The 15827-nt window shown below is 37.1% G+C and overlaps 1 protein-coding gene across 4 annotated transcripts in view; it reads left to right on the top strand.

Moving 5' to 3' along the window:
• Positions 1–15827, top strand: part of Sgms1 (sphingomyelin synthase 1) — a 281398-nt gene that overhangs the window by 254262 nt on the left and 11309 nt on the right. For all 4 annotated transcript variants that reach the window (XM_076834575.1, XM_076834576.1, XM_076834578.1 and 1 more), the window contains one exon: positions 6600–6717. In XM_076834575.1, the coding sequence (XP_076690690.1) occupies positions 6600–6717 (118 nt within the window). The remainder of the gene's footprint in view (positions 1–6599; positions 6718–15827) is intronic.

The raw sequence follows: 15827 nt of genomic DNA, 5'->3' as shown, positions 1-15827 counted from the left end.
AAAGTGGACACCTGAAATTTTGCATATCTGTGTGACCTATTAGAATTTTTCCAGTGCTTTAATAACCAATATATTATTAAATTATTATGAAAACATTTATTTTGTAGAGTTCTGGGCAGTATGAAATATGACATAAAACTTATTAAAAATTTGAGTAACTTTTTTATTTTTATTATTTGTTTTAATTAGTTATACATAAAAGTAGACTGTACTTCAATACATAATATATAATGGAGTATAATTTCTCATTCCTCTGATTATACATGATGTAGAATCCCACTGGTCATATAGTTATATATGTACATAGGGTAATAATGTCTGATTCATTCTACTATCCTTCCTACCCACATACCTGCTTCCCACCCCATCTCCCTCTACCTAATCTAAAGTAACTCTGTTCTTTCCTAGCCACCCCCATTGTGAATTAACATCCACATATCAGAGAAAACAATTGGCCTTTGGTTTGGGGGGATTGGGTTATTTCACTTAGCATGATAGTCTCCAGCTCTATCTATTTACTAGCAAATGCCATAATTTTATTCTTCTTTAAGGCTAAGTAATATTCCATTGTGTGTGTGTGTGTGTGTGTGTGTGTGTGTGTATAAACATGTCACATTTTTAAAATCCATTCATCTGTTCAAGGGCACCTAGGTTGGTTCCATAGTTTAGCTATTGTCAGTTGAGCTGCTATGAACATTGATGTGGCTGTATCACTGTAATATGCTGATTTTAAGTCTTTTGGGTATAAACCAAGAAATGGGACAGCTGGGTCAAATGGTGGTTCTATTCCAAGTTTTCTGAGGAATTTCCGTACCACTTTCCATAATGGTTGCACCAATTTGCATTTCTACCAGCAATGTATGAGTGTACCTTTTCCCCCACATCCTTGCCAACATTTATTATTGTTTGTATTCTCGATAATTGCCATTCTGCCTGGGGTGTGATGAAATCTAAGAGTAGTTTAGAGTTGAGTTGCATCTCTCTAATTGTTAAAGATGTTGAACATTTTTTCATATATGTGTTGATAGATTGTATTTTTTCTGTGAAGTATCTGTTCAGTTCCTTAGCCCATTTATTGATTGGGTTATTTTTTGTTTATTTGTTTTGTGTTTTTTGATATCTTTATATATCCTGGAGATTAATGCTATATCTGAGATGAATGTGGTAAAGATTTTCTCCCAATCTGTAGGCGCTCTCTCACATTATTGTTTCCTTTTCTGAGAAGAGGCTTTTTAGTTTGAATCCATTCCATTTAATGATGATTTTACTTCTTGTGCTTTAGGGGTCTTGTGCTTTAAATAATTCAGATCCTAGGCTGACCTGGTGAATATTTGGACCTACTTTTTCTTCTAGTACACACAAGGTCTCTGTTCTAGTGCCTAAATCTTTGATCTACTTTGAGTTGATTTTTGTGTAGGGTGAGAAATAGGAGTTTAATTTCATTTTGTTGCATGTGGATTTCCAATTTTCCCAGCATCATTTATTGAGCAGGCTGTCTTTTCTCCAGTGAATGTTTTGATCATCTCAATAGATGCAGAAAAAGTACTTGACAAAACATAGCACCCCTTCTTGATCAAAACACTAGAAAAACTAGGGATAGTAGGGACATACCTCAACATCATAAAAGGTATATATGCTAAGCCCAAGGTCAACATCATTCTAAATGGAGAAAAATTGGAAGCATTCCCTCTAAAAACTGGAACAAGACAGGGATGACCTCTTTCACCGCTTCTATTTAACATTGTCCTTGAAACTCTAGCCAGAACAATTAGGCAGGAAAAAGAAACTAAAGGGATACGAATAGGAAAAGAACTCAAAACTGTCACTATTTGCCAATGACATGATTCTATATTTAGAACAGCCAAAAAATTTTACCAGAAACTTCTAAAACTCATAAATGAATTCAGCCAAATAGCAGGTTATAAAATCAATACCCATAAATCAAACATGTTCCTATATATTAATGACAAATCTACTAAAAGAGAAATTAGGAAAACAACCCCATTCACAGTAGCTTCAAAAAAAATAAATAAATAAAATACATGGGAATCAATTTAACAAAAGAAGTGAAAGACCTCTACAATGTAAACTATAGTACACTAAAGAAAGAAATTGAAGAAGACCTTAAAAGAGGGAAAGACCTCCCATGCTCCTATAAAGGGAGAATTAATAGTCAAAATGGCCATACTATCAAAAGCACTATACAGATTTAATGCAATTCCAGTTAAAATCCCAATGACATTTTTCATTTAAGTAGAAAAAGCAATCATGAAATTTATTTGGAAAAATCAAAGACCCCAAATAGCTAAAGCAATCCTTAGCAAGAAAAGGGAAGCCAGGAGGCATCACTATATCAGACCTTAAACTATACTACAGAGCCATAGTAACAAAAATGGCATGGTAATTGTCACCAAAACAGACTCGTAGACATGGTAATTGTCACCAAAACAGACTTGTAGACCAGTGATACAAAATAGAAGACACAGAAACAAACCCACATAAGTACAGTTATCTCATACCAGAAAAAAACACCAAAAACATTCACTGGAGTTAAGTAACTTTTGAAATGTAAACAAAATGTGATAGTATGTTAACATGCCTACTAGTACGCAACAGTGGGATTTGTTACCTAATGTGAAACAATTTTGTCTAAATGTTATTGGGTTATGTACTATATCTACATTTCACTTCAGACTCTAAACCTCAGTTTTCCCATCTGTAAAATAAGGGCCATAGCCACACATTGCTGGGTGTTGTAGGAAGTAAATGGCACAGAGCTTGGCATGTAAGAGCAATTTGGCAAAACAGTTGGTACTGTTCCTATCACCCCTGATATCTTACTAATTTTATTTGGTAGTATGGTAGTTAGAAAAATGAAATTATTTTATTCAGAGCCAACTTTTTAAGAAAAAATGTTGAAGAAATTACAGATGATGAGCATTCTGATAACCATTCTCGGTTGTTTTTCATAGCCTTTCCATTTATTTCTAACCCACTTCTCTGGCGGTGTCCTTTTCCTCCTTTTGCTGATGAGGAAACTAGTTTTCAAGGAACTTCACTGAGATGGTCAAGGTCACCAAATGAACTAGCCTCCAACTAAAGATACTGCTCAGCCAGTGTTGTTGTGTTTCACATGCCGGAGTCACTCAGCAGGGACCTGAGGACTGCACCAGAGACAGGTGTCTCCTTGACTCTACATCAGGGTCCATGTGCTCTCCCTTGTTTATTTGCCTCTTAGCTCCACTGCTATGTGCCAGGTCCTGTTTCTGAAAGCCAATAGCTTCATAGAGAGCCAGAAAAAAATGTCTAATCAGAGAAATGGATTAGAAATAAATGGAAAGTCTATGAAATAGGACCAGGAATGGGTACCAGAATACTCATTACCTATAATTTCTTCAAAAGATTTTTTTCTTATTAGAAAATATAAGAATTTGGGTAAATGAAATAATTTTATCTAAAGTCAATTATGATACTATCAAAACTTTTTTTTCAATTGAGGTATTTCTTCAGGGGTCATATTATTAGCAAATAGTCAGATCTCTCCAATACGCCCAGAGTTATGTATGTCTTCCTATTGTGGATTAGTTGAAAGAGACATTGTGGGAAATAAAAGAACTTTCCAGGATTTTAATTGTACTTTATAGTCTATTAATTTCTTTCATTAACCATTTTTTAAAAATTTTAGACTATCATAGTAAATGCCAAAAATGTTATAGTCGTGCTGTTTTAAGCCTAGATTTGGCAAAATGTAATCTACTTCGAGCATGTTTTTCTTTTCTAGATAAGGGGTATTAAAAAGCATAAAAGGGAGCTAGTGGGTGAAGCTCAGTAGTAGAGCACTTGCCAAGCATTCAGTAGGCCCTGAGCTCAATCGCCAGCACCTCAAAAAAAAATTTTTTTTAATAATAAGTCATCTGTATAACCCACTGTTCTAGCAAGTCTCAAAAATAATCTACAGAATATGAACAACTTTCATTCATATTTCCTTATAATCAAATTTAACAGGTATGTTTTTCTTTTCTCAGAAAAAAATAATAGTGAACCTTATGCTTAAATATTTAAGAAAAAATAGGTAATTATGTCCAAATACAGCTTTTTGAGATGCCAATTATTGCTGAGCGTGAGCACACAGGACACATGGCAGGAGAGGTACATCCCTTCTGGGAAGAGAGAACCAGTGGATTTTGAGGATGATACCGTGCATCTGCTTATTGGTATTGGATTAATCTCTTAATATCTAATTAACGTTTCTTTTGTGGTTCTTTTTCTTTTCTTTTTTGTAACATCTTGTGAGCTTTTAAACCTTTAAGTAACTAAGAAATCCAAATGTGTGAAATTCTTTGATTAAGGAAGCAAATGCCCAAAAGTATATACAGTTCTTTGAAACACTGTTGTGCTCTGCTTTTTAACTTTGGTGGTAGGAGATCCTTGTTTAACATTACACATTGAAGACATTCTAAGCTTAATTTCAAAAAGATTAATACCAAAGATCAGAAAATTCTTAACAACCACTTTGAACTTGTCACCTTATTATTAACATTGATAAATTAAATTCACATGAATAACTTCATTCCATTTTTTTAAACTTCAAGTCAAATAGTAAATGTAACTGAACATGCAATGTTTTTAGTTAGTTTTTTTAAAAAAATGAGTTGCCTTTTCTAGTCCCTTGTCACTTTTTTCATACACCTCATTGTCAAGATAACTGAAATCACTTCAGGCTACTCATATGACTCAAGTTTGAGATTTGGAAATAGATGTTGAGGTGAGTGCGGTTATCTTTTGTGTGCAGTGAAATAATTGGGCAAAATGATTTTAAGATAGTGTTGTTTACCAAAAGCAGTAATTTTATTTCTCTTCCTCTAAAGACTTCCAACAGATCTAGTTTTGATATTTTCTTTCAGGTGTTTCTCATATAGATCAGGTGAAATTGCAAATGATTTATGTTTGAGAGAGCATTTTCTTTTTAAGAAAGACAGCTGTTAGAGTTCACCACAGCACAATTCACTTTTGTTTTTCTTCTATGGTATTCTGGACATCATTTATAGACAGGTATTTTTTCTTTAGTTTTGTCTCACTATTTAATTATGTTTGTGCTTTTCTTTATACTTGAAATTAGAGGCACATGCCTTTCCAAGACAACTGTATGCTGAATAAGTTCTTGTCTTCTTCACCAAGAGAAATAAGCAAAGACATCTTCTTGGCAGATGTTTCTGACCGAGTTTATAAAATGTAGATAAGGAGACAAAATATCCAGATTATAGTGATAAAACCCAACTGACTCTGTGTGTGTAAATGAAATGCTACCACAGTTGCATATTTTTTAAAATTAATTTTTAAACATACAAATAACTTTATCATTTCATTCCTCTTGTTAAAACATAAAGTATGAATGAGACAAATTCTTCTGTAGCTACCACACTTTGGTAGGCATGTCATCCTGCATAAAAACCGCTACACTGCATAATTATAGAATGACTCAATGTTCAGTTCTAAGAGGAAAGCCTATCCACTGTTTCTAAGTGTTTCATGTTATTCGACTCAGGTTGCTCTAGGCCAAGGAAAACTTGAATCCTCAGGATTGAGGAAGAGGAGATTCAGAGGACATGGTTCTGACCTGTGGTAGAATGGGAGGAAGGTAGAGCAGGAATATTCTTGTCCAAGGAGACACTTAAGATTATTCTGCTGAGGTTAAGTCGTGCAAACTTAGGTGGAATTTGATATTAGGAGAAGTTATCACATTCAGTATACATGTTCACATGTGTACATCAAATAATTTCATTAGAGCCACTGATAAAAACTTTTTCAAATTCTTGCTTAGAGTTTTATTCATCAACATGGCTCTCTGTTTGGTAGCTACTATTTATGCCTACTATGTAGTAGGAATTTTCCATGCCTTATTTTTAAGGCTATTATACCTACTTTACTGATGAGAAAATTGAGACTCAAAGAAGTAAATAGTCTATTCTGAGGCCCCATAGTGATTGGGAAGTGGAGTGGGGGTTGGAGTCTGTCTTCTACATGGGTTCTTCAACTTGACACTGTGTTGCCTAAGAAAATTGGTTTCTTGTATGTACATGTGTAATTGCTTAATGTCTTTTAATCATTGAATGGCATAAAAATTTTAAATTCTCATTCAAATGTCATTCTGATTTTCTGGGCATCATCCCTTTTTTGACAAAGAAGATACTATATGTTTAACCACAGGGACTTAGTAGACTCAATTCACCCACCATTTGAATGACAACTCAGGTTTAAAGCTTCATGAATCCAAATTAATAGCAGCATAGCACAGTTTGAATTCTTTTTGACCAACTAGTGTGTGTGTGTGTGTGTGTGTGTGTTTGTGTGTGTGTGTGTATTGGGGTGGAACCCAGGGCCTCATGCATGCTAGGCAAGTACTGAGCTACGCCCTTAGCCCCAGTTAATTTTTTTTTTTTTTAACACAACACATAATGCTCCAAATCCTCAAGTTACAACATTCTGCTATCAAGTTCTCAAGTACTTTTTTGGGTTTGTTTTGTTGGGTCATTAAAAACTTTAAATGAACCTGCAGAATTTCTTGACTGAGAATCTGCCCTGTTTTTCCCTTTTTCTAGGTCTATTATTAGCAGAAGATTTTTCTGCATAGTTGGCACGCTGTACCTGTATCGGTGTATTACAATGTATGTAACTACACTCCCAGTACCCGGTATGCATTTCAACTGTTCTCCGAAGGTAAACTATTCCTCACTGTAATTTCCCTTTTTGTTTGTTTCTAGTCTTGTCAGGGGCCCCTCTGCCTAAGGCCGAATGTGAGCATTTCTTCAGAATACAGTCAAGTCCCTCCACCCTCATCTGGGAAAGTCACTAAGCAATAGGCCCAGGCAGCCACACCCTTCTCAGCACTTCCAGTCCCGCCAGTGCCTCCCAGCTGGGGAAGTTTGTGGTCTAGTTAGTGTGCTGGAAGCAGTTGAGCTTTGCGTGTGGGTGTAGCTCTTTGGTTTCCTGCCACACTTTTTAAATATCATTCACTCCCTTGACACAGATCCAGAGGCTTTTGTATGCTTCCTCCGTCTCTTAGATAGAAAGCTCAGTTCCAAATGATATTCTTTTCTGCTTCTTTCTATTAATCCCTACCGCAGAGCAAGCAAGAGAATTATTCCTATCCCCTAGAAGCCCTCTACTAATTCATATACGGTCGCTGTTCTCTGGAAGTACATATGGCCTTGTATCTACAACCTCTCTGGTAACATAAAAGTTTTTAAGAATTTTTCTCCACTTATATCATCTCTGCCTTTCTGCTGGGTGCACGTAATACTCTTTATACAACTTGGTTTTGGAAGAATTTTTAACTAGGGAGATCATTAGAACTTTAAGAGATAAAGAGATTTGATTTTTAAAAATGTTTACCTCCATTAAAGCTCTTTAATGTAGTGAGAAAAGGAAGAAGCTAATTTCTCTCTTGATTTTTGGTGGAAGAAACCACGGACTACTCTACTGTGTTTGAGGTCATTTCTTTGCATTGCACCTGGTCTGGAGAAACAGCCAGGAGCTTTTGGTCCCTTTCTACTTCTGTTCCTTCTAAAAGAGACCTTGTCTTGAAAGGGGGATAGCCATTTCACTCTGGATTTTTTAAAGAGGCATCTTTATTTTGTGAAATTTTGGAGTGTTTTAGTTAGTTCACGCCCTGTGGTCCACCTTCATTTCTAGACTCACATATATGCCTGCAGAGGTAACTCGCTGTTTGTCTTTCTTGCCTTTTTACACTTTTTTGCCTCATAGTACTTCCTGAATTCTGGAGACACTGTCCTGGAGATGAATGTCGTCAACATTGCTTCTTCTCCACAGGGCAGCCCTTCCTCCCTGTGCTCCTTCCTCAGCCTTCCCAAGAAGCCAGCCTTGCACCCTTTTTATCCTCTCTGAAAGCAGTGACTTGCAACGCCCAGGCAGGATACAGGAAGTATCTTGTTATCAGTGAGAGGATATGGACTCTTACTGGGGCTCGATAAGCAGCATGTTCTCAGTATAAACTGACAGTTTAGGCCATTGACCAGCTCCTGAAGAGAGTCTGTGCATTGGAAGAGTTTGCTGCAAAGGAGTAGGTGGATTCCGAGTAAGCCCACATAGAAGGTGGATTCAGCTCTACGAGGCTGTGATGCCTCTCCTCTGGATCTAGCCTGTGTCTTCGGGACCTCTGCAGTTCTACCCAGTTGCTAGCAGACCCACACTAGGGAGTTGTATGGCCACTCAGAGGCCAGTTGAGTCCTCAGCCTATCTAACCACAGTCCTGTGGCCAACAATAGCTTCTGGGTTTTCCTGGTAAAGACAGAGATAACAGCAGGAACTCCTGCATACTCACCAAACTCAAATGTATCACCCATTTGCCATGTTGCCAGAAATCCCAAACAGGGCCATGATTCTGTGACAATCTTCTGGAAACTGGAATTCAAAAATAAACAGGAAAGGGTGAGATAGTAGCATACCCCTCAGCAAAAAGTAGTAGTAATTAAAAAATTAAATCTAAATACTACTTCTATAGAATAAGACACTTACACTTTCAGATGTGTCTAAAGCAGAGAGACTAGTCTAAGGAAGTTCCATACACCCAGCACCCAGTTTTGTTAATGATCAGGATGTACTGCATTTGGCTCATCAGTTTGTTCCTTTTTTTTTTTTTTTCTTTTTCTTTTTTTTTTTTTGAAGCATTTTAAAGCAAACTCAGACAGTGTCAGTTTATCACTGCATATTTTAGGATGTATCTAAAATCTGTGGACATTTTACTGCATAACCACAATGCTGCTGGTATTCAACAAAATTTAACAGTAATTATTTGGTATTGGCAGTTATAAGTCCATGGAATTTCCTGGTCTTCTTTTCTTCCTAGTTGGTCTGCTTCCATTAGGATCCAGAGTCTTTACCTTTTCTTGCTCTATCTTTTAGCAGTTCTTTCTCTTTTTTACCCCTGCCAGTGACTTGTCGAGATTAGATCATTGGTCCTGTAGAACAGCCCACAATCATGTGCTGGATTAGTCTGTTTCTTTCTGGTGTCAGGAAATTTGTTTTCAAACTCCATATTTCCTCTGGATAGAAAGTTGACTTGGGAGACTTAAATGTATTCAGTTTTAACATTTTTGTTCAGAACACTTCACAGGTAGAACAGAAAGATTTCTGAAACTAGACAGAAGTGTTAGAAAAGTCCTTGAAGGCTTGATGCTGCCGCTTGGGTGGCAGGCAGATTGAGCTTAAGAAATTCAGGGGTCACTGAAAGGCCAGGTTGCTGCTCTGGGAACCAGTGTCATTAGAGAGAGGAGGTGACCTTGGAGACCAGCTCTGCCTACTTTAGTGTAATACCAGGCCTAAAGGCTCTGGAATTGAAAGGAGCCTTACAGGAAGTCACTTGAGTCCAGTGTTCTTCTTGATGTCAGAACATCATCATTGCTGCCAAATTCTCCTCAGCCTCTCTCTGCCCAGAGAGGGATCCTCTCACCCCAGTAGCACAAGTTTACCCAGCAGTAGAGGGACCACTGAGGTCAGGGTACAGGTGGTTTTGCACATCAGTTTGTTAGCTGAGTGGCAGGTCATTTAACTTCTTAGAGTCTCAGTTCCTTAGGGAAAAAGCAGACTTAATGATGCTATTGGCATCTGTCCTAGGAAGTTGTAGGTGTGAGTGAAGATAGTGCATAGGGGCTCTGTCACTGTAAGGTATTATACAGAAATAAGAGGAGGACTTGGTATTATCATGCTTCAACTCTAGACTCATTCATCCAGTCAAAAGTGGTATTACAACTTGCTTCAAGTGTCTGTAGGTGCTGGAGTACAAGGGATGAGCAAGGCAAATACAGTCTTTGTGGAAAAGAACCTTAAAATTCACCTGGTTGAGACTTGTACCTTATGTAATAAATTTTTTAAATATTATAAAAAATCCTCAAGTTAAGCCATTTGCCCTAAGGATGGAAAGAAGAGACAGATTTGAGCAGTATTTAAGAGGTCAAATGTTTATAGATTGATTATATGGAATGAAGATAAAAGGGAAAGATTTCAAAGACTGGGTTTTACCACTAGGATAATTATAAGAGCGGGAGGAAAAGGCAGTTAATGACTTCAGATGAAACATGGAGTGTGAGGTACTTGAGAGATAGCTAAGTGGTGATGACTATGACATTTATTAGTATAGGGAAGTTAAGGGAAAAAATCAAGGCTTATAAACAAATATTCATGATTTATCCTGTTCTGGATGATGGTTAAAGCTGTGAGTATGGATGAAAAGGCCCAGAGACAGGATGTAGAAAATACAGTGCTTTAAGAATTAGATATTCCATAGTTTGAGGCACCATTTCAGGCTGATCCATTGGGTGGATACTCTTATTTTTAAATCACTAAATTTTTAAGGAGAGAGCTGAGCTTCAGAGTATGACTCTATTTACTCTAGTCCTGTAGACTTGCGCGAGACTCTGCCCTCATCGTCCATGTTAACACACTCAGTGCTTCCTTAGCACCAGTGCTAGTCACTAGGAAATTAGTCTCTTTTTTCATTTGATAGCAGTGTACTCCTCACGTCACAAAACAGCAACTTGAGAAATAATCATTGTGTGATACCAGGAGATTAGGATGAAGAGCAGGCCTCCCATCAGATGCTGCTGCAACAAGGGTAAACCACAGCCAAACGTGGAAAGGGAAATAGGTGTGTTCAGTTCCAGGATTATGAGTGTGAGGGAAGCGCCTGTCCCATATCCTGGAGTACGTGCAGGATAGGCTTATGCTGGAGCCTGCCAAGCGCTTGAGACCTTGACCCTATGTTAACCTCGTCGTGGTTTTCTCCATCTCCTTGTAACCATTCATGATTCATTGTTTTTAAAAGGCAGAAACATTTGAGAATTCTTTGATTTTCTAAACTCCGTGTAGGTAAGTTTTTATACTAGTTTATCAAATTTATACACACACACACACACACACACACACACACACACACCAGGAATTGAACCCAGGAGCACTGAACTATTGAGCCACATCCCCAGCCCTTTTTAAAATGTTTGATTTTGAGATAGGGTGTCTCTGAGTAGCTGAGACTGGCTTTGAACTTTGCGATCCTCCTGCCTCCCTCCCAAGCTGCTGGGATTATAGGCATGCACCATCACAACCCACATTTAGCAATCTTAAAAGAAAAAGCTGTACCTTGGTCCCCAGATACAGAGACAACCTAATGCTAATGGAAGAGAAGAAATACTGACACCGCTTTCCACTCTTGTTTAGTTATTAGATGAGTTAATCTAATAGTGTCTAAGCATTAAGGTAAGGTGTGACTTGTGACTTCTTTGGTGGCCTTAGATTTGAAAAACTTTGAAAAGAAAGATTACAGCAAAGGCACTTAGCTGGCTGATGCATTAATGTGGCATGGAATTTTCAGTGAAATGATTCTTTTAAACTTAAAAGACATGCTTTTTAGTTCCACCCCCAGCACAGAGCCCACTTTTGGACAAGGGTCATGTTTGGATGGCATCTGAGGCTGATTGCGAACTGGAGCAAATGAAATAGCAAAAATACCTTCGTTTTCTTCTCTGCATTGTCAACTTGTCTCAGTGCACAGATGAGAAAGGTCAGAGCTCCTCCTTCAACTTGCTGCTGAGCTGGGACTTAAGCTGCAAAGAAGTCATCACCAGCCTAGTGGTCCCTTATCTGGCACCAGTTTAGTCTCACAAAGTAATAGACTCTCTGCTGTTTGAGATATATTTTTTTTAGTTTATTTTTATTTTTATTGATATGTTATACTTTTACATAATAGCAGGGTTTGTTGTTACTTATTTATACATGCACACAATAGAACAACATAATTTGGTCAGTTTCTTGTTCCCCAGTATCTTCTGTTCTTTGGAATTTTAGGACCTTCGTTAGGTCTTTCTTGCTTTCTCAGATAGCAAAGTATTCCAAGTGCCCTTCATGCTGACAGACTTTGATAATCTGATAAGCTTCCTGCTGATCTTTTTTTTAACATATATTTTTTAGTTGTAGGTGAACACAATACCTTTATTTTTTTATTTTTATGTGGTACTGAGGATTGAACCCAGTGTCTCACACATAGCAGGCAAACACTCTACCACTGAGCCACAACCTCAACCCCTTCCTGCAGATCTTAATCAGGACTTCACAATATGGTTGGTTTCATTACCAAAATTACTTTGACTTCCTGTTGAATTGTGTGGAACTTAAACACTATATTGGATTTTATCTAATAGTCTCCTTATCTCCCAGTTTCTTGTCAGTATAATTTTCCCTTTTGTTCTCATTTTTCCCAGTTTCTTGCATATAATTTTCAGTAACTGTCCCATTCCCAAATGTTCTTTACTCTCCCTTTTCTCTCGGTGCTACTGTTCTTTTTTTAGAAATAAGAAAGATGGCAGTGTACCAAATCATAAGTCTATCTGTCTGTCTCTCTTGTAAAAATTATATTACCTTAAATAAATTGTTCTTTCATTGTAGATACATTGAAACAATGCAAAAAATTTTTAAAAAGCAGCCATAGCCTTATTTACTATTAAAATTTCAGTACATTAGTCCTTTATTTATGCATATGCATATTTTCTCTCATAATTCTGACTATGCTGTCTATATATTTATCAGTTCTGCCCCTTGTGTTTAGCATTTAATATATGCATTTTTACATTATGTTTTTTTACATTTTTTTGTAGTTATAGATAGACAGCATGCCTTTATTTTATTTGTTTATTTTATGTGGTGTTAAGGATTGAACCCAGTGCCTCACACATGCTAGGCAAGGGCTCTGCCACTGAGCGACAGCTCCAGCCCAACATGATGGTTTTTTGACTGAAGGGAAGATAACACTCTCCTAGATTGCAAGGCAAGCAGATGGTTGGTATGATTTCCTTTGATAAACAAGCAAGTTGCTTATTTTCTGAACAAACATTTATAGAGAACCTTTCCTATAGTAAATAAGATTATGGGTAATGGAAATTCATAGTTGATTTTTACTGAAGATTTTATAAAGCTTTTGATAAGTTTCTTTATTAGAGGCCATAAAATATTTTAAGAATTTTTGATAAGGGAAAGAGAGACTAGTTGAGTATTTGTGTTCTTTTGCTCATAATTACTTAGAGATTCCTGTCCCTCCAAAATGCCTGCCTAATATAGGAATTGATGAGTACATTTCAGGATGGAAAAGTACAGTGAACCAAATTCTTCACAGTTGAGTGGAGGAAGAAGTCTTCTAAAAAGTTGTCATGTGTACATGAGTTGAAAGAGGAGTACACAGTGAAATCGCTACTACCCGACAGTTGTGGCAGGCATAACATTTGTGGATGAAACCACATCTTTCCAGGAAATGGAACAGTTACCATAGGAAAGAAGAATTCAGGAAAATCTCTTGAGTGTTCAAGAGCTGATAACTGAGAGGTATCCTGCAGGGCTGCATGTTTAAGGAGACTCATCCCCGTTTGACTTGCTGGTTGTCAGGCATTGGGTTCTCACTTAAGAACCCCCCTGGAAGTTTGACCTAACTTGGTCATAGTGATGTTGCCTTCAATTTATGTGGCAATATTTCAGAGGTTATTTTTGCAGACAGATATTAATCTTACTTTGACAGTTAGGACTTAAGGAGGAGAATGTGTTGTTCTATCATTTTGCAAATGAGAAAACTGAGGCCAGAATGAGGAAAATGTCATTCCAGAGTCACCTATGTGGTTAGCCTAACAATAAGAGTTTGAAGTTGCAGTCATGCTTGGTAGTGTTCCTGTGAAAGTGAACTTGGAGACCAACATAGCATAATATAAAGCAAGGAAATTTTAAATCAAATTGAGAACACCTTGTTTAAGAAGGCAAACAAAGGTAAGATGATTCGATTTTATTGAATAACAACAACAAAAAAAGTGAATTGGGAAACACTGTTCAGCCTTGGACATTGTCCTTGTCATTTCTCAAGTGTATGTAGCACTAGTTAGATCTTTCCAGGGACCTAAAAATGACATTGTTTGATCAGAAGTGAGACACTGTATCCTCCCATACTGATCAGAAGCCTCTCCATATACTTTCTCATCTGTAAGAGGAACATCATAACATCTGCACTAACATCTGACTGGGAGGGGTTAGTGAGATAATTGACAGGAAAACTGTGGTAGAAGTTTGGAATCTGTCTACAAATAAAATTTTTATTTTATAAAAACACCGTACTATATATCTTTTTTTTTTTTAACGGTGCAACTAGATAATAGTAAAACAAGGCAGGGGAAATGAGGGGCAGCTTTGAGTCTCACCCTGCTGCTGTAAAATCTAAAATATTTATCACGATTTCAAGCACACTATCTTCCCAGTGACAGCTTCAAGGTCATGTTCAAGGGCATTTCCATAACTTACATTGATTCATAAATACCTGTCACTGGTTAGGAAGGCTTTATGCCAGTTGAAATTTGGAAAGGGCGTATTTGGTTGTTTCAGGTCGTAGTTCTTTGGGAGTTGGTGCTGAAAGAGACGGCAATAAATCTTGCCTAGTCTTTGTTGCAGGCTGCTGTGGATATGGATTGGCAGGAATTTTACCCATCCTCTTTCAGGCTCTGCTGTTTTAATTCCTTGCCTGAGTATCTAAGAAGTAGCTTTTCCTATATGTTTTGTGGATAATAATGCATTTTCTGTTTGTGGGGAGGACTATCCTTCAGGTACAGTATAAAATAATTTCCCCTGGTAGGTAGATTCCTTGAGCAAATGATTGGATGAATGAATACTTTGAGGAATGCTTGGCAGTTCCTGGCCATTGCACTGTGGTATGGATAGCATATTTCTATACGATATCTAGGCTGCAAAAGAAAAGTCACTGTGTTTCTATTTCCTGTGTATCTAAGTTTGTGAAAGACTGTAAGTATACAAGGTAACATACAATTTTGTGAATAATGTAGTTACTTAATGACAGGATATGTTCTGAAATATGAGTGGTTAGGCAATTCCATCATTGTACAAACATCATGAAGTGTGTTACACAATCCTAAATGGGGTAGCCTGCTACACAGCTGGGCTATATGGTATAGCCTATTATTGCTCCTAGATTATGTTACTACCAAATAATATAGGCAACTATAACACAGTTATCAGTATTTGCATATGTAAAATTTAAAAGGTAAAAATGTGTGGTATAAAAGAAAAATGGCACACCTGTGTAGGACACTTACCATAAGTGGATCTTGCAGGACCTCACATTGCTCTGGGTAAGCGAGTGGTAAGTGGACGAGCAGACCTGGGAAGTCACTATAGACACTAAGGCTTATCCAAAACATTTTTTTCTTCTTCAATAATACATTAACCTTAACTTAATGTAACTCTTTTACTTTATAAACTTTTTAATTATTTTTACCATTTGGAACTCTTTGTAATAACACTTAGCTTAAAATGCAAACACTATACAGCTGTACAAAAATATTTTCTTTCTGCATATGCTTATTCTGTAAGCCATTTTCTATTTTAAATTTTTATTTGGTTAACTTTTTGAACTTTTTTTGTTGAAAACTAAGTCAAAAACATGCCATAACTGTGGCTGTACAGGGTCAGGATCAGTAACACTGTCTCCCACCTCCACATCTTGTCCCATTGGAGGGTCTTCAGGGTCAACAACACACATGGAGCTATCATCTTCTGTGATAATAACTCCTTTGCCCCCTGAAGGACCTACCTGAGTCTGTTTTACAATAAACTTTTTTTTTTTTGTAAAAATAGAAGGACCGCACTCTAAAATAACAAAGTGATAACAGTTGTTACTATAGTTAACAAGTGTTACACGGTGTATATGGTTGTATGTGCTGTGCTGTTACATAGCTGGTAGACAGTAGGTTTTCAAAAGCATCACCACAAAC

This window comes from Callospermophilus lateralis, chromosome 15, assembly GCF_048772815.1.
Source record: "Callospermophilus lateralis isolate mCalLat2 chromosome 15, mCalLat2.hap1, whole genome shotgun sequence".
Lineage (NCBI taxonomy): Eukaryota > Metazoa > Chordata > Mammalia > Rodentia > Sciuridae > Callospermophilus > Callospermophilus lateralis.
This window is presented reverse-complemented; position numbering and strand designations above follow the sequence as displayed.